The 20278-nt window shown below is 34.8% G+C and overlaps 1 protein-coding gene across 9 annotated transcripts in view; it reads left to right on the top strand.

Moving 5' to 3' along the window:
• The window catches only part of TRPS1 (transcriptional repressor GATA binding 1), a 239276-nt gene that overhangs the window by 26557 nt on the left and 192441 nt on the right, over nucleotides 1-20278 (top strand). For 4 of the 9 annotated variants that reach the window (XM_033126400.1, XM_033126399.1, XM_033126395.1 and 1 more), the window contains one exon: nucleotides 18989-19917. In XM_033126400.1, the coding sequence (XP_032982291.1) occupies nucleotides 18991-19917 (927 nt within the window). In that variant the 5' untranslated portion in view covers nucleotides 18989-18990. Of the gene's footprint in view, nucleotides 1-15652; nucleotides 15811-17376; nucleotides 17413-18988; nucleotides 19918-20278 lie in introns of those variants that run through there. The other 5 variants (XM_033126392.1, XM_033126394.1, XM_033126393.1 and 2 more) reach the window with 3 other exon arrangements.

Genomic DNA, 20278 nt, shown 5'->3' with positions numbered 1-20278 from the left:
GAATTAAGATAACACAGGTAATGTCAAAAAAGAGGATAAAAATCCCGGCCAGAACCACTCTTGATTTTGGTTTATACGCTTCTGTACTCCTTTGAGTGTGTGTAACTTGGTATGTATTAAGTGTGTGCATTTCTCTCTTTATTCTATGCAACCTTGAAAAAGAGGCAGTTTTGCCAGGAGCTGCTTTTGGAAGTACAAGGAGATCTCTGCCCACAACATTTGCAGGGCTTATTATCTCCAACTTGAGAACATTGCCAGGTTTTTTTTTTTTTTTTTGCTAAAAATGCATTTGGCTGTTGCCTAAAGGTACCTTCATGGCCTTAAGACAAGGTCTCAGGTCAGATTGTTGTTCCACTCCTTGTACTCATGTCTTCAGGTTCTCCGCTGCAGAGTCTTAGAGTGATTGTTTTGAATGGGCACAAAGAGGACTACTTTCTGCCTAAAAATGACCTGATTTTGGAGTGTTCTTACTTAGAAAACAAATTCCATCTGGATGGGAGCAACTGGGAGACTTGAGTAGTTATCAGGAAGTAGTGCTTTAAAAGGGAATCTTAGATGAGTGTTTAGTACCCACTAAGTCTTAGGTCTGCCAAGTTTTCATCTGTATAGATCTGGCTTGAAATAAAGAGGTATGTGGTGGTCTTCCTAACCATTATTTTAACTATAAACTTGTATGGATCAGAATGACCTAGTTGGATTGTCACGGAGTTTTCCACCAGGTTCAGAGTGAGCTCCCAATAGGACTAATAGAAAGATCTGGGGTGATTTTGAAAGGGCTTGCGTTTAAGTTACTTTGGAAAACTTCATAAAGTATTGCAAGTCTGAGAACTTAAGCCTTAGAATGGATTCAATGTCAACAGGACTAAGAGAAAACACTAAGTATGGGCAGGCAGTTCAGAAACAAACAAATGAGTGTCAAGCAGCTAAGTTAGTCAGTTGATTAATTCTATTTTTGTCTTTTCAATAAGCTTTGCTAAACTTATTCACCAAATTTCAATAGCTTCAATAAGTTCACTCAAATAAATATTTATTAAGCAGTACACACTCACTTTTACTTTTTACTTGGTCATGAGAATATCCATATGAATGACCACAGGAGACCACTATTCAGGCAGAAATATAAATATTGAAGCAGATAAATAAGACATTAATAGTCAAAATTGCAATTTAAACTCTAGAAGATATAGTGACAGATTAATGCCTAAATCATCCTGTATCATGAGTGTCTCACAAATGTGTATCAGTACCCCATCCTTTCATCCCTACTGGTAAGATATTTCTGATGTGTGTGTGTGTTTTTTTTTTTTTTTCTTTTATTTATGATCAGAGTTGAAACGTATTTGACTTTTTTGGGGGGAGATATATAACATTTTTCTCCTTTCCTCAGTGTACACTTCACACCACCTCTAGTTGAGTTTTCCTAATCTCTTCTATTAGAAACTTCAGGTGGGTTCCTGTTTTTTGTAAGTGCGCCAGCCTCATTGGGATTTAAGATTCTAACTTACTAACTTATGTTAATAACCCAGATTTTATTTATTTATTTATTTATTTATTTGCATTGGTTAATGACATTCTATAAATTTAAGTGGTACATTGTAATTTGATATCGGTATGCTCTATTGTGTGCTCGCCACCAAAAGTCTAGTCCTTCCGTTGGCCATCTCTGACCCCCTTTACCCAATTAATCCTCCCCCACCCCCAGATTCTTCACTGTCCCTTCACATACGAGTATGTTTATATTGGAGAGCAACCCTTTGTTTCTTTTACTCCTATTTGCTGCAATGCTTGTGTTTTTTCTTTCTCAAAGCTGTGAAATTCTTCTCTCTCCCTCAGGATCATCTCCACTCTCATCCCTTTAAATGTTTCCACTGCTATTTACCACATGGTTTTATTATGAGTGAAAGAAATCGTGGAAATAATAATACTCATTAAAAATAATAGCAGACATTTAGGACTTACACTTTGCCTTCAAGGACATTTATTGTTGGCGCTGCTTATTTTGGTATAAAATCCTGTATTGTTACTGAGGTGTTTACTGTGATCTGTATTTCTTTGACAGAGGGAGCTAGTTTCTTATAAACTATCATTTCTCTTAAAATCTCTTGTCATTTTCAAACAATTCAGCAACATTATTTTAAACATATCGTGTGCTCAATATACATGTGCTCAGTATATATATATGCACGTGTACATTAATATATAAATGAACATAAATTGATTCAGAATATAATGATTATATTTCCAGGGTTATATTTAATTCTTATAAAACACTACAGGACTCTTGGCACTATCACATCAGACATATAATTGCATCAAAATCAGAGAGAACATTTTTAATATTGAATTATTTTTTATCATTTTTTTCATAACGTAATTGTGTAGAAATTTTATCCATAATCCTGTAGTAAACATTTTGTATGAAGAGTTAATCTTCATATATATATATATATATATATATATGCGTGTATATACAAACGTACATATATACAAACTTTAGTTGTGATAAATGAATTGTGTATTTTCAGTAAAATAGAAATTTTTCACAGAATTTATGCTTTAATCCTTTATTTTATAGAATTGAAAAATTTAACCAAATACCGCTGAAATTGCTAACTTGACTGAACCTCTTCAGTTCCGTTAACAAGCCACATTCTCCCTGGAGAGAGAAGGGGCTTTTCCACTTGTGCTGTTCTGCCTGAATCACTCAGTCCTGTCTTCCCCCGGCCAGCTTTTGCTGTCTTTTAGTTTGTAGTTATTTCCGCCCCCCCCCCCCTTTATTATAACAAGTCTGGATTAGGCACCTGTCTGCACTGTTTTTCTTTTCTCCGGCTACACTATAAGCTCATCGAGGGCAGGCTTCATGTCTGTCTACCTTCTTCACAGCTTATTCTCACCACCGAGCTCAATGCCTGCAAAAAATATATGTTGAATGAATAAATGTGATGTTAATTTATTCTTGATTATAAGCCTCAGTTATAGCATATGGTCAGTTTTGTAATAGTTGTACAAAAAAATAGGATTTAGTGCTAAATGGGTACTAGATGCCATCAGATAGACTTGACTTGGTTTCTGGGAAAAAATTCTGATAGCGGCTTGTTTGGGTAATCATTTAAGTTTTTACGTGACAGTGAAATGAAAGATGCTCAAGGGGATAAACTATGGGACATTTCGACATGGCTCACTTTATTCTAACTTGAAGTTAGTGAATCAAAGACTAACGCAGTTCTCTTTCAAGTAGTATTCCTGGTCATCAGAAAATACTCTTGAATAGTGCTATCTTGTAACTTGTTAACAGTATCCAAAGTACTTCATGTGTTTTTGGGTTGTTTTTTTTTTTTTTTTCGTTCTTTTGCCACTATTCGTACACTAGATTGTGGGCATGACGTTACGTTAGCCTGCCTACTCTTTTAGCTTAATTGGACCATATTGACGATGCTTTGTGAAGGAGAATTCCATTTTTATTTCCATACACCAGGGCAGGATACTTTGACTTACAGCTTGTTTTTATTTCCCCTCAGAATACGGTAAACACTTAATAGGCTGCAGTTTTCTTAGGGACTTAAATAATGTCTCACTTTAAATATAATTCGTTCAATTTGAACATTAAAACGGGGCATTCTAATATTATAACATCATTAAAATTACTGCACGTTACTCTCATGATATATTAACTTGTTTTCATGAAGTCATGCTATTAACAGTATTTGATTTTCTGGATAGCACCCTGATTTGTAGGCTAAATAAACAAGGCATTTGCAGGTATGAAGATGATAACAATATTACCAGATATCAATATTGTTTGCTTAGGTGAACTCTGCAGTTACTGGATTTTGAAATAACTAGACGAACTGTTATTATGAACTGCTGTGTCACACAGTTCACAAGAGTAATGGAAGCAGTTAATTGTCAATAATACTGCTCAGTGCCGCTGTTTTCTAGGCATTGTATTGTTGCTTTCACAAACATCGTTTCCCATCCATGGGTTAAATTTTTGCTGTAGTCAGCAGTTAAATGTATAGAGCGTTATTGCTTTGATGTCCAGAACACATGCAGCATTAGTAGATGCAGGACAAGCCATCCAGTTCTTATTCTGCTTAAACCAGAGGTTCTTAAGCTTATTTAGGTGACTGTATTCTCAGACTTTATGGTCCTGTTTGAGGAACTCTGTGAAATAGTGTTAAATAATCATACTAACCTGGAACCATTTCTGTGGGATAAAATGTGATTGTATTATATGTCTGCTTGTACTTACAAAACAAATATTAAATCCTACATGGAATAGTTTTCAGAAATATTTTCAAGTTTCTCTGTTAATGTTTGTGTGATGCTTGTTCATTCTTTTTTAGAAGCCACGTGATAATAGAAGCCAAAGTCTTAAGAAAATATTAACCAGCTGGAAAGTTTAGAACTGATAGAATTTTACCTATTAACTTATCTTTTTATGCAAGATGAGAAACACCCATCATTATTTGATCTGTGAGATGGAACATCTTACTGCATGGATAGAGAACAGCTACTTTGGATGAAGGTAGAATCTACCACAGTTTATTTAAACATAGCGTGCATTCAGCCTTATAAAAATACCCAGAATTCAGATGTGTGAATTTTCTGAAAAAAAGCCACAATGTTATTTTATTGGCTGTTTTTCATCTATTTCATCCAGTCTTCTAAGGCAAACATGTTACTGTATCCCCCTTTCAGTTCCAATTTTCTCATTTGTAAAATAGGGTTTAGAGACTCCGTGCACACTTTAGTGAGGACGAAATTAGAAAATTATGTGAGCCAAGAAGCAAATGGCTGCTACATAGTGGGTACCAACATATTAGTTCTCTTCCAACTTTACTTAGTCTGTCTCTGTGGTCTAACTGATGTAGTGTCTCCTAATGATACGTTTAATAACTACAGATAATGTGTCTTTGCTTTGTCACCTTCCAACACCACCAGCACCACCACCATCACCACCAACTGAATCAAAACCTGAGCTCTTCTCTCTTATTTCCTGGTCTGTTATCGTCTGTCTTTATAGCGTAGAGATTGCTTTTAGGGCTTGTTTTTGCTTTTGATCTCTTTTTCAACCTTTTACCCTCTCAAATCTCTTTTGTCCCCGAACTCTATTTTCTTCTCTTTTCATTTCTGTGTTCTTCCTTCTCCTACCACCTTGTTGCATACTTTGGCACATGTGGGCTCTTTGTGTTCTGAGTAGCCAGTTACAGCATTCCATTCCGTTGGATGGCTTGGTTTACCCATCAGAAAATAGCAGCTGAAAGGTTTCTTCTTAATTTATTGCTCTATGGTCCCTGCGAAGCAACTGCTGTGTGTCACTGAAAAATCACACCCACACAGGCATGTACACATGTATGCGCCCACGTGCACACACACACTTTTTAGCTGAAAAATGCACAAATCATAAATCTATATAGCTCAATGAACTATTACAAAATAAATACTCTTGTGTAACTATCTCTCATGTAAACAAAAAGACATTGCTGGTGCCCTACAAGCCCCCTTGTGTCCCTTCCTGTTCTCTGTTACCTATCCTCCCCCAGGAATTTATCACTCTCCTGACTCCTCACACTTTAGATTGGTTTTGCTTGCTTTTCAGCTTTACATGCATTAAAGTACTACATTCATACGCATCCAAAGTTTGTATTCTTTTGTGTCTGACCTCTCACACTCAACATCCTGTCACACTCAACATCCCTTTTGTGAAATTCATCCATGTTGTTGTATGTTGTTTATTTTTGTTGCAGTATGTGTATGACCCACATCCGTTCTTTAGTAGTATACCACAACTTTTTAATCTGTTCAACTGTTGCTATACATTTGGGTTTTTTCCAGTTTTGACAATTCAAATAATGATGCTATGGGCATTCTTGTGAGTGTGAGTGTGTGTGTGCGTGTGTGTCTGCGTGTGTGTACGCGCACACACGTATGCATGCACTTTTAAATTGAACTTCCTGGTTTTTTGTCTTTCTAGATGCTTTAAGTTGCTAGGAGTCTGATCCAGATGTTTGAGACTTTTCTGTCTTCTTTTATGTACCAACCTATTCCTTTAAAAGACAAACTTTTACTTATTTTTATATATTAGGCTATTAGTACAGAATATTTTGAATTTTGGAATGTTAGGGAATGCATACTGAAAAGTTTGTAAGTAAAATTTACATATATAAATGCCTATAATTATAGTAAATATATACTTAATAAATACATTGTATACCATGATAGTCATATATAATCATGCTGGTACATGAACTTATAAAGTTCATTTTACTGATTACAATAACATTATTATAAAATTATTACTATATAGAGTGTGCCTAAACTTTTAAGGAACCTTCCTCTAACTATGTAATTCAATCTATGGATATTTTCAATATGTAAGATTATATGGACATACGTAGAACCCAAATTAAGCCAACATAGGTGTGGTTCACGTTTTAAAACATAAATTTGATAATTCTTATTTCTCACTACTTATGCATTTATTGCTCTATGACCATAAATCCAGAGCTATGATATCTGATTCTTTTTTTCAGTGTAAATAAAGGCAAAATTAATGCTTTGGGTCCCTGTATGTCTTGATAAGGTTTCTTATTAATTATGTTGATAAGATAACTTTAGCATTATTCTAGCTTTTATTCTTGTCAGTCTATTTGTTTCAAAAGATTAGGTTTTCTTTGAAGAGATAAGCAATACGCAGACATTTGTAAGTATACTAACATCCATTTATCCAATAAGAACTTTTTGTGAGTGCCTGCTCTCTGGTAGGGTAGTTTCAGTGGGGAGGGCCAAGTTAGTCTACGCTACTTTTTAAAAACTTGTATGTCTTTTGTTACATGTGCTAGACTATTTCTCTGTAATCATTATCCTAGTGTGCCATTGTTAGTGATGGAAGTGTATTTTAGCCTCAGTTGTGTGGCACTTCAGAAAAGCTTGAGAAATGTTGATAACATACAGATATTTAAGTATATGAATTATTGTATATCATTTTATATTAACATATTCACATATATGAATGGATATATATTAATATTTTAAATTAACGATAATATTAAAAATGATGTTTTCTGGTCTAGCCTAAAACGTAAACACATAATTACATTGTGTTGTGGCAAGTACCTTAAAAGGAGATGTGCATAAATTGCTACAGCTGATAGTGGGAAAAACTCACTTTTGCTTGGGGGAATTGTAGAGAGTTTTGCAGAAGGAAATCCATCTGGAGACTTGGATAATTTGGTAACTTTAGTGCTGTGCTAGGTGTTATAAGGAAAACCCAAAAGTTAGGATACCTGGTAAGTAGTCCGTAAGAATATTGGGAAGATTGTATATTCACCTCACACAACTGTAATACCAGTCGAGGTGATGGTGATCTTTATAAAATGGTGCCTGGTAGATTATATTCTCTGGTAAATTTCTTAAAGTGCTATCACTTTTATATCTCTGCATAGACTGTTTAATTGTTGTTCAGAAAAAATACTAGAGAGTTTGTGAGAAAAGGAACGGGAAGCCAGGTGGTCTAGCGAGGCTTTAGACTCCTTCAGTCCCAGCTCTTCCATGGAGTCCATCTATGACCTAGGCAGATGATTTTCCTTTTTTAAATCTTACTTGCTTTATCTGTGAAATGTGGATAATAAAAGTATCTTACTTAATGAATTGTCAATAAAAATGAAAATCAAATGAGATCATGCACTCTTGGCATACTGCCTAATTCGTACTAATAGTAAATTTTTGTTATTAACTAGAAATTCAGGTTATAATGGACATCAGCATTCAAGATTGTGAGCTTAACATAATAATTAGATTTTTAAGGAACTATGTGTAAAACACCTGAATCTGGAAATATATATACATTCCCTTATTCTGTTATGACAGGTGTCCACAACAAGATTGATGGTGAAAAGAAATTACTAATTGGGGTGCAGGTGGTGAAAATCTTTTCTAAAGGTGTGTGTGTGTGCATGTTTAGATAGATTCTTAAGTTTATATTGAACTTGAATGTGAAGATTGACTAGATTACTTACACAAAATGTTTAACGCGTGAGCTAATTTCTGCCCTAATTCCACAGCCCCACACACATGTATCAAATTGCTATTCTTTCTCTCTAGGTGAGTGAGTAAAGTAGGAGCTCTGGGGGCCCAGGAGTAACCTAGAGATGTGGTTATCCTCTCAGACTTGGACCTCACTGTGACCTCACTACCATGTCTGGCTTTGTGTTTAAAATTAACTTAAAATTAATTCCCTGTTTCAGATTTACTTCAGCATCTACCTATTCTATCTTTATTTTTAAATTAGTTTTAATCTCTTGTTTGAGTCTTTGGGAGAAGGAGTGATGCAGTAGAAATGAAACAAAATCCAAGAGCCCATCAATCTAGAGCCTGGGATTTGTAAGGGTGAGATCCGGAGGCCACTCTCTGTACATGTAATTTCTGCATCACCCAGAAACATGAACCAGGCTGCTGTTATGCTGTCCTACAGAAGGATGCAATTGTAGACTAGGTCCACACTAGACACGTGTTTCCTGACTGTGTGGTCCAGGCATTGGTTTTCTATTCTTTATTATGGGTACAGCTGAATCTGGAGGTGGAGACTGAGTCGAATTGGGACGAAGTATATTTATTAATAAAAGAGAGAGCATGTGGGTTAGACATAGTCTCTCAGGTATCTGCAAGCATTTGAGAACTACCGTTTGTAACTATATGAACTATAGGTCCCTCAACACAATCCTGGGTCATTATCCAACCTCTCTCCACATACTATATTTCATAGTCATATTTCAGTTTCTGACTTAGTTTTAATCAGGTGAAATGTATTATAAAAGAATGAGACAGATTTAGTATAGAAGGTAGTAGTGTTTTAAATTGGTTTACTGTAGTGGACGGCATTAGAAACAATAACTGAAAAAAATTAGGGCTTCTTTATTCAGTGATATCTGTATAAACTGTTTAGCTCAAAGATAACATTAGGCTAATACCCATATGTTATCTATGTGAAATTTGGATATCTGATATCCTATTGTATGTAGATATTGTATCTCCTGCTTTTTTTTTTTTCCACTTAGTGTTCTATCATGGTTGTAATCCTCTGCCACTACACATTCTTTTAAAATACTGATTCTAAATCTTTCATGATAATAGATCCTGATCTTCTTTTAATGTTGAAAAACATGCTGGAAACAACAAAAAAAAGCCCTTCAAAGTGGCCCACTTCAGATCAAAGTGTCTTAGTTTTCTTGCCAAGATAATGAAGAAATACTGTTTTCTTTAAAAATATTACATATGCTTTAATGTCAGTAATTTTCTTTCTTGAAAATTACTGTTTAGAGCACCTTCTCCCACTGTGTTTAGCGAAATATTAGTTTGGTTGGTAAGTAGCATTATGTGACGTAAAACCAGACATTACTGAGAAATTCCAATTCAAATTGGACAGACTCTCCACTCCATAAACCCTAGGACTTTTCAGAGTGATAATCACCAATACAAATTGTGAATCTCTGAAGAGGGGATGGAAAGTATGCAGAGTCTACTAAACTTAATTTGATTTTTTTTTTCTTTTCTGTGAGGCTTATAGCTTGGGAAGAAAATAGAGAAAATTCTTGAATTTCTTGTTACCTGTGCTTAAACAGTTGCCATAGTAAAATCCTTGACAGAGCCTACCTAAACTTGGGGTGAGAAGGGGCAGAATATCCTGAAATAATTGTTTATTCAAAAACAGTTCTTACAGCTGAAGATTTGTAAGCCTATTACCTATCCAAACTATTAAGGGATTCTGCGTGTACTTTCTTTCTTTTTTTAATACATAAAACTTTTCTCGTCCCAGGAGGTAGGAAAAAGTGGATTCACCTATTCTACAATCAGAAGTTGCTTTCCAGTTTCTTTGGGAAATTTCAATGTACTTAACAAAAGTGATTCCAGCCAGTGTGTGTAATTTGTTTTTATCAGGAGGTAAAATGATGCTTAGTTGGTTCCATTAAGCATTATAGCACTAACTAGGGTGATATCCAAACCAAATTTCATGTCATTAGTGTGTATTCATTACACAGTGTGAAAGATATTCATCAGTACTGTTTATTAATTTAAATGAACTTTAAAAAATTTGTACAGAGCAAAGGTCCCTGGCCTCTTGGAATTTATATGTTAGAGAGCAACGTTCTGAGCTTATTTAGAATTCCCTTTCATTGCCTGTATGCATTTGCTGATTCCTTGTGATATTTGTGCTTTACCTGTTGGACGCACCTGTGGTTCACTCATTGGACTATTGGTTCTCAAATAAGTGAGGCTTTTTAAGCTGCCTCTCGTGGTACCATAGGGATGAGCACAGTGGTTTACGAGTTACTGATTTCATGAGCAAGAACTGTTACGTGTGATGTCGCAAACTTCCCTTCACTATGGCTCTTTAACTTATATATACTTAATACACATACATGTTATATGTTGTATATAACGTGTGTCAAGTATGTTAAATACTATATCGCATTAAATATTGTATTTAACGCACATATGTGTTTAAAAATATATACGTGTGTTATCAGTATAAGCATTCAGTATGCCTTCACGTTTGTTTTAATCTTGCATCTAGTTGCACTCTTAAAAAAATGAAAGAACAAAAATGTTGCTTAATACACTTGGCTTACCAATGCTGTGAACACAATGAGAGTTCTTATTGAATCTTTATGGTATGCATCCGTTAGATTCACAATTCTGTGTATGTGTGTTAACTTACCAAATAGATTGGTAGTGACTGACAGATTTCTTACAGGAGAGCTGAGACAACTGTTAACCAATTATATTGCTGGACTGAGTTCATAATTGAGATTTTTCTTATCTATTGAATAACAGATTAGAAAACAAATACAATGACATCAATATATTACAATTAAACCCCCTTTAATAAACAAAGATTTTTAATTATTTATTTATTTTTTTTTGCCAATGCTGGGAGGTCAAAGACATCCCTGCAAAGCACTGCGTTCACTATTTTTGTTACCAGTGGAAATCTAATTTATGTATAAATAAAATGTCCATTCACATCATAACTATCAAGATCAATGAATGCATTTATACTTTTCATGAGCTATCGTTTTTGAATTTAAGTACTATGTTTGGCTCTTTGCCCATGGATTAGTTAAAATAGTCTGAAGTTGAACAAAGAAGAAGAGATGAAGTTGAGCCTGGCCAGTGCACACAGGCAGAGTCATGTTGGCCTGTTTGAATCAACAGTTGTCGTCGTAGATTCTTGTAATTGTTATTTTTTTTCTTTGAGAAGAAAGCAAAAGAAAAAACGACATATGTGTGGGGAAATAAATGGTATCGTTTCTTAATTTGCTTAGTGAAATTGTGATCGTATTCAAATCAGAGTTTTTAATACATTTGCCTCTCATCTGTTATGAAAGGAAAAGTAATTCCAGTTTTCTTTTGGTAACCCATGATGTACACTTGCTTTATTTTGGTTATCCCATTTAGGAAAATAGGCACATGCTTCATTTTTTTCAGATATATTCTACTGTTTCATTTAGACTTCTAGCATCAAGTCTTTAGAGGCAAAAAAAAAAAATTATAATTTTCTTATAAAAGTAAAATGGTTAATGAAATTCTCCAAGATGTATATGGAAACTCATTTTGGCAACTATGACATTATTACCAGACTATCTCTTTTTACCTAGACTAGTACATTTGAAATGAGATATTTAAAATAAAGAGAGCATAGCACGATGAAATAAAAGCCTAATAAAATGTGTTTGGGCCAGCATCAAAACTCTTTGAAATAGGATATCTAAATAGTGTGTATTTTATTTTATCTCAAAGAGGCTTGGGTTAGTTCTAGTGTCCAGATGACTATTAATGAATGGGCTTTGTGCTCTGGAGCATATGTTAATAGAAGCGATCATTTTGGATTAATTTGATGTGAATTAATAAGAGATTTATTTGATGGGAGTTGTTTGAAGGTGATGACATTTAAATCTCAACAGGATTTAAGATGTCCAAAAATACCTTTAAAGATTCAGGAACAATCAATTCCGAGAGGGCAAATTAAATAGACATGGATAGCAAGAACAGGATCAGACATTGGGTTTATGAAGTTTGAAGCCGTTTACAAAAAAAGCAATCTACCATTGAAGTATGGCCCTGGAATCTGAAGAAATAGAAAACATTTAAACTCCCTCAGCAATTCTTGGGTTTGTGAATTGGATAAACAATGTTCCCTTGCATTTTATAGTTCACTTAAGCAATCTGATTTTGATCTGTATATATGGAGTAGACAGGATTCAATTTTTTTTTCCTAAGCCAATGAGCAAACACATATGTTCTTGAAAAACTGAACTTTATGTGTTGTTCATATGGAAGCTATCTAGTTTGCTATAGGCCCCAAACCTGACCTTACTTTTATTTTGCTATCACTTGCTTTATTCTTTAAATTCTTTGTGGGAGACTTTGATCAAAAGAAACAATTTGCTATTCTTTTTTTGTGTGTCTTTTAATTTTTTAATTAAAGCTACATGAAATGTCTAACTAATAACTCAGTACTCCTAGGCGGTTGAGACAAACATGCGTGGAAGAAACATATATTAAGGAGAAGATTATTATGTCTTTCCTTTTTGTGTCAAGCTTTGATTTCAAACAGTTGATAGTTTTATTATATGGAAAAACAATAAGAAAACGTTATGTAGTATTATATATTATGATGATAAGAACTGCTACTTATAATAAAAATCATACTTAGCAGGATTTGAGACTCAGGTCAAAATTATACAGTCTTAGCCTCCTAACCTTTTAATTTTGTTCTAGATATATGTATTTTAAATGATACTCAAAAATTTTATTTTTTTCTTTGAGAAAGAGGGGTTCCTTACAATCATTTCCTTTGCTTTTAAAAAATATCCTTCTCTTTCAAATTGATGATAAATAATAAAATTAAAGTCATCTTGCTGGACATGTTTGGCACATAGCTGATGCTGGATATACATTTATTATATAATGTATATGTTATGTATATGTATAATGTATTATTATATAATGTAATGTATATGAGTGAATGTTACAAAAATACATTTATTAATGAATGAATGTCAGAAAAAATGAATAACTGAGTGAATGGTAAGCATCAGTGGTATTTCTGCCACCCTTAGTTGTTGATGGTTTAATATTTAAAGTCTTTTAAGGATATTGGATAAAGGTTCTCCAAGGTGAACCTTTAGGAAGTGCCTAAGCCATTAATCAAAAACATTATAGAGTCTTAGAGGCAGGGTGTAGTATAGAAATTATTTAGAAGTAATTTATTTAGAAATAATTATTGTAGTTCCCTCATTATACGGGTGAAAACAGAAGTTCAGAAAAATGAAGAGGCTTGGCCTCGATCACATCAGCAGGTGATTTGAATCAGGTTCAGAGACTGGACACATGATTGCTGTACCGTTCTTCCTCCTTAGGTATTGATTCTTTAAGGCCAAGATGCTACCAAGAACATAGAATTTATTATCTCTTATCTTCAAGGAGTTCCTCATCTAATGGAAAGAAATCCTAGTTCTCGTCTGCATTGAATGGTTGTGTGATCTCAGCTCTCTTTAAATTACTGTGATAGTTCATTTCTTTGGTTGAATAATTCATTTAATTATCTATAGCAAGATTATTTGGAGTGAGTGTATTTCACAAATGTATATGGGTATGTTTTTTTGTGTATATATATGTGTATATGTGTATGTGTATATATATATATATACACACACACACACACACACACACACACACACACGGTGCCAAAAAATGTATACACATTTTAAGAAAGGAAACCTGTAATTGTAATATTCAATATATACCGATAACAAAAGATGAATACAAGTCACGTTTGACTTCTGCAATTACAAGAGGTGCTCAAAGTGGTTCCCATCAGCGTCCAGACACTTCTGATTACAGCGAACTACTGCTTGAGCAACGTTGACCAGTGTCCACTTATATACATTTTTGGCATCCCCTGTGTGTGTGTGTGTGTGTGTGTGTGTGTGTGTGTTTATATATATATATAAAGTAAAACTAAAGCATTAATGGTTAATTCACAGTATCTTGATAGTAAGAGAAAACTCAGATTTCTTTGCTGTAAAGGTGCCATTCTGAGAACATGAATCACAGTCTTCTACAGAAAAAGGATTTCTTTCTTATATAGTTAAGCATTTTAATCAGTAGATAAATTAGTTACCAGAATTATATTTTAAGCCGTAATGCTAATTATTTCCACTACATCAAGTTATCTAAATGATACTGTGACATACGTAGAAATAGTCCAGTATCTTATTGTTTTGTATAATGCATTTTTTCTAGAAATGCAAAGAAAGCGTTTTAGATCGAATTTTTAATTTACAAGGAAATAAGTGTAGAAATTTAGATTTTTGCAAATAGAATGCCTTACATCCCAGTACTGAAAATTACTACAAATATTGCATTTTTAGGAAGCTAAATATATTTTTAAGCTGTTTAAATATCTTGGCACATAATATGAATTCAGGTTATATCTGCCTTTAAAGGAGCATTCATGTATTTGTACAGGTGGAGAATGATGTAAATGTGGGGATGCTCACTATTCCCCGCCCCCACCCGCCAGCCAGGTCAGTTTTTTATCTCACAATTAAACAGAGGGCTGAAGTTAGCAATTTTGAGCCTTGTAGCTCTCCTTTAGAGTCTTCAACACCTCCGTATCCATTTCACTTTTAGCCCCATTGTCTAAACGGTTGATTAATTTGGACCTTCTGTAACTGGCCTTTTGAACTTTTTTTTTTATAGTCAGTGTGAGAGAGATTGCCATATAGTAGAATAAAGAAGTTAAAAACAGAGTTGCCGAAATTGAAGACTAAGTCTCATTGATATGATGTTGTATACATACATAGGTATATTTACTTGTATGCATTTATATATTTATATTTATAGTACATCTATTTCATTGTATTAGGGCCATTCATGCAATATCTGCCTCAATAGTTTTTTTCTCAGAATAAAAAAAAAATGATGGTATAAAGGCGGTTTAAAGCTGGTTTGATCACTATTTTATAAGCTTATTTTAGCAAGAGTGAAAATAGAAGACGACTAAAAATAGCAAGAGAGATAACATGTCATGGTGCTTAGTGTTTCCGTAACTCTTGGTGAGGCTTGCAGAGATCTGATGCAGGATTCCTGATGGCATTGAAATAGTTCTTTTCTCAGCCACATGGTATATCCACTGTAATTATGAGTCTGCAAGCCATTGGCTATGGGTACCACTTGTTGTCTTCTCCTGTGACTGCACTGTCAGCAAGTGTACTTCGTATCTTTTCTAGAAGCATGTCCCCTCCATGTTTACTAATTAAGATCTTTTATCCCCCTCCTCCAATGTAGGTAAGCACTATCATCCTTCGGGCTCAGGGGCTTTTAGAGGTTAAGTAATTTCACCAACATCACAGTGTGTTGTAAAAATGACTTCTATAATCTTTTGTATCATGCTCCTTCTCCTGCTGCTTTATAAAAACCCAGGGGCAGGAGAAGATGTTGCTCAAGGTTTTCTCGTGCTTTGAGCAGATATTTTTCAAGCAGCCCGTGGTGCTGGCTGAGTGGTGTATTTTAGGTGTGATATTAAAGTATGTTTATGTCATTTAGGAAGGAAAATGTTTTTTTGTTTTGTTTTGTTTTGCAGATGTGCAGATCAGCTTTCAAAATGCCTTCTGTGTCTTCCGAGCATCTTCTAAGACAATTGCATTAGCCTCCTGGTAGTTGACTAATAGAATTAATAATTGTAAAAAGCATTCTAAAGCCACATGCCTTATGAAGTCAATGCTGGGTATGATTTTACAAGTATGTGAACTATTTTTTCAAGTGAAAATGTTAACTGGAAAAGTTCTTGGCACACAGTAAAACATCCTGCAATCTGTTATTTGTCTTAAAGATAATAACTTGAGGGTGGCTATAGTCTTATGGTATCTAACTTATGACTTGTTAGGGGAGTTTCTTCCACTTAGAAGTATTGCAAATGTGCTTATATTTATATAATATGTCATTCTGAAAAATTATGGTGATATAATTCCAGTAAAAAATTATTTTTTTTCTCTAACTACTTCAAAGTGTAGTCAACCAAATTAACCGTGATCTTTTTTTTTTAAGCAACTAAAAAGAACAGTCCCCTTCCCCTTCCCCCACAACAAGAAATAAAACCCAAATGACCTTTCTGATACTTCTTTGAAGTATTAGCAGTTTAACATTCTTTGCGATATATATTATTAAGGGCTCTATTTAGCATAAGGAGTGAGTGAGTCATATGGGTTCTAAAGGTCTATTCTTGGGGGGATGAAGGAACTGAAATTTGAAAGGATGATAATTTAATTAAATCATATTTTTTTCTCAGTCACTATAGATGCTGGTTGAGTAGTCTTTAAACTAAGACCCATTGCTTTTCTTCATAATAAATCAGCACGATTCAATTTTTTTGTTCTGCAAAAGAAGTTAATTTTTTCAATATTAACATATTTGTATCTACCCACTTTTAAGTATTTTATCTTAGTTCTATTGCTGTGTAAAATGTTGCTGCTTTTTAAATTACCTTGACATTAAACTATGGGCAGAAACCATTTTCTCTTCATTTTAGTGGAATGACAATCTTAATGAATTGGAATATTTCATCCTCATTTCTTCATGAGTCCTGCTTTTCAGATAGATTTTTTTTATTGTGTAATTTTGTTTCATTTTGGTGCATCATTGTTAGATTTTATTTACATTAAGGAGAAAAAGTTAAAATACAAATATGTTTATTCAGTATTGTCCAAGTAAAGATTAAATTGCAGTATTATTAAAGATATGTGTAATAGGAAAAACAATTAAACAAACCAACAGGAAGTTCTGGAGGGAAAGGCAAGTGATACTGTACCAGAACATCACATTTCTATACGTAGGTACAGCTGATATTCTGTTCTTTTCTGTAAGCAAAGTTAAAACAGTATTTTTTCCCTCAAACTCTTGTATTTTAAATGATAACTTATTTCTTAAGCTTCCCTTGTATTCTTTTTATCCTTTCCTTTTTGGTTTCCTTTTGTTGACTACCAATAAAATTGCTCTTCATTCTACCATGTGTTAGTACAAGTTCTCAACTTCTGTCACTTCTGACAGAAAAATAGATGTCTCCTAAACATCAAGACATAAGACATTAAAATGTAAACTAGTTACCCAGTGTACCATTTTCGGGCCCAGTCGTAATGACACCCAAGTGAAGACCACATTCCCCCACCTCTTTCCACTCCTCAGAAGCCAGGCATTTTTACATTGCCTCACTCCCTTCCCTTGAAACTTCAGTTCTTCATCCGACAAATGTTTTGTTGTTGTTGTTGTAGTTCCAAAAGGGAGATTCAGTGGATATTTGATGACTAACATTATTGGTGTATAAGAAGAGTCATGTACTTTTCTTTCGTAAGTGCAGTTACACTGTTTTTGACATTATTTAATAGAATGAATTTTTGCTTTGTAAATAATTCCTTACACTCTAACTAGTACATTATCTTGATTGAGTGATTCATATTATAAAAATTTTGTTTGACCAGCTTTTCAGAAGCAAAGGTACACACACCCGTATATTCAAAGCCAGTGTGGCTCCTCAGCACGCATGAGAAATTATAGATGAAAACGACTCAGAGAGGTTATTAATTTGGATTTTCTCAGGACATTGTGCATAATCGTGGTGTCACTTAATGCTGTTAAGTCTGTCCTTGTGACAGAGTCGGCTAATAAAGAAGGCTTGTTTTATTAGTCAGTCACAGGTGGATTTTGTCCAAGAAACATCTTGGACTAACGGGGGATGACAACTCACATGGCACTTGCACTTTTTCAGCTTGGAGGATTAAGGAACACAGGCCACACAGACCTCACTTCTCAACTAGCCTTTGTTACTGCACTCTTTTATTGACAGGACACATATTGTTTCTTATCTCCTTAGACCCTTAGAGTGCTAATTCGTTAGAGTCCCCTAGAGGAATTTGCCACCATGTTCTTATTTTGATCCTACTCACTCATGCCACTAACTTGAAAGGCCCAGCTGAGTTTGCATGTGAAGGTGAATCATAGGAAACTGCTAATATTTTGCCATTTTGGGCTATGAAATGACCATGTTATAGGGTTTGATTTAGTATTTTATTTTAGTCAACTTCGGTGTAGTCCTGAGGATGGAATTGGTACTGTTTCCCTCAGGCTGTACACAGAAACCTGGGCTTTGTTAGGTTCCCCCTCATCCTGGAGAGAGTTCTAGTAAAATCTAACCTGGCCGCTATGATGCATACCAGGTCCTGCTCTTAACTTTCAGGCAAGGCACCCCGCCCCCAAAGGGGCTTAAAGAAATGACTCATTTGTTATCCTCCATTCCTGAAAGTAATGGGAGCAGTTTTCACTTTGCTTATAGCATGCTATTTCTGTTTTTTGACTATGATGATATTTTGGTCCAAACCATATTTATATCTTGGTTGCACCATGTGTAACAATATTGAGTTCTAATTTATGTTGTTTATATACACATATACATACCATATAAATAAACATGTAATATATATTCTACAAACATAAACATGTAAATATATACTATAAACATAATATGTATACATATTATACATAATATATAGCATGTATAAATATGTACACACACACATATATATATCATTGACTATGACTGAATAAAGAAATTGAGCAAAAACTATAATTGGCAGGCAAGAATAATAGGGAGAATAGAGGTAATAATAACAATTAATACTTTGGTATTCATAAAACCATTTTAAAATAATAAGCCACTCTATGATAAAAATATTATAAATATAGATTGTTGGCTTTGGTCTCAATTATTTTGCTGTATTTAAAAGTGATTTTTTTTATCCCTAGAGGAAGTTTTTTTGTTATGCACCTTAAAAAGCCTTGAATTGATGAAGTAAAATGTTCTAGATTAGGTTACATGTCTGCAACCTTGAAATAAGCCTGTATCTTCCTTTTCCTTGTGTTGTTACAGATATGGTCCGGAAAAAGAACCCCCCTCTGAGAAACATTGCTAGTGAAGACGAGGGCCAGACCCTGGAGCCTATAGGTACAGAAAGCAAGGCATCTGGAAAGAACAAAGAATTTTCTGCAGATCAGATGTCAGAAAATACGGATCAGAGTGATGCTGCAGAACTAAACAATAAGGAGGAACATAGCTTGCATGTCCAAGATCCATCTTCTAGCAGTAAGAAGGACTTAAAAAGCTCAGTCCTGAGTGAGAAGGCTGGCTTCAATTATGAAAGCCCCAGTAAGGGAGGAAACCTTCCCTCCTTCCCACATGATGAGGTGACAGATAGAAATATGTTGGCTTTCTCATCTCCATCTGCTGGGGGAGTCTGTGAGCCCTTGAAGTCTCCTCAAAGAGCAGAGGCAGATGACCCTCAAGATATGGCCTGCACCCCATCAGGGGACTCATTGGAGACAAAGGAAGATCATAAGATGTCACCAAAGGCTACCGAGGAAACAGGGCAAATGCAGAGTGGTCAAGCCAATTGTCAAGGCTCAAGCCCAGTTTCAGTGGCCTCAAAAAACCCACAAGTGCCTTCAGATGGGGGTGTAAGACTGAATAAATCCAAAACTGACTTACTGGTAAATGACAACCCAGACGCGGCACCTCTGTCTCCAGAGCTTCAGGACTTTAAATGCAATATCTGTGGATATGGTTACTATGGCAACGACCCCACAGATCTGATTAAGCACTTCCGAAAGTATCACTTAGGACTGCATAACCGCACCAGGCAGGATGCTGAGCTGGACAGCAAAATCTTGGCCCTTCATAACATGGTGCAGTTCAGCCATTCCAAAGACTTCCAGAAGGTCAACCGTTCTGTGCTTTCTGGTGTGCTGCAGGACATCAATTCTTCAAGGCCTGTTTTACTAAATGGGACCTATGATGTACAGGTTTGTGCTTTGTATTGCGATCTCTTTGTACAGGAAAAGTTATTAGTGATGAAATGGGAATTCTTATATACCAAAGGGGTAGCCGGCTAGATCCAGCAAAAGAGATGGAAACACCTCATAGCTGTTTCATCCACATGTGTATTCAGAGCTGTGTTTAGCCACGCATCATGAATATTAATCCTAATATTTCTGTTCTGTTGGGAAAAGTCTTTCCATGGAATTAGCTAAGCTTCATATTTCTAGACATATTTCATGGCACTTTGATGTTTTTCACAGTCTTCCATAAATGGCACTCGTCTCTATGGCTCTACATGATAGCAATACATTCTTTGTTCTAGTTTTAGATGATACATCTTTTTCC

Source organism: Rhinolophus ferrumequinum, chromosome 14, assembly GCF_004115265.2.
Source record: "Rhinolophus ferrumequinum isolate MPI-CBG mRhiFer1 chromosome 14, mRhiFer1_v1.p, whole genome shotgun sequence".
Taxonomy (NCBI): Eukaryota; Metazoa; Chordata; class Mammalia; order Chiroptera; family Rhinolophidae; genus Rhinolophus; species Rhinolophus ferrumequinum.
Note: the sequence above shows the minus strand (reverse complement) of the source record. Positions and strands in the feature narration are given on the sequence as shown.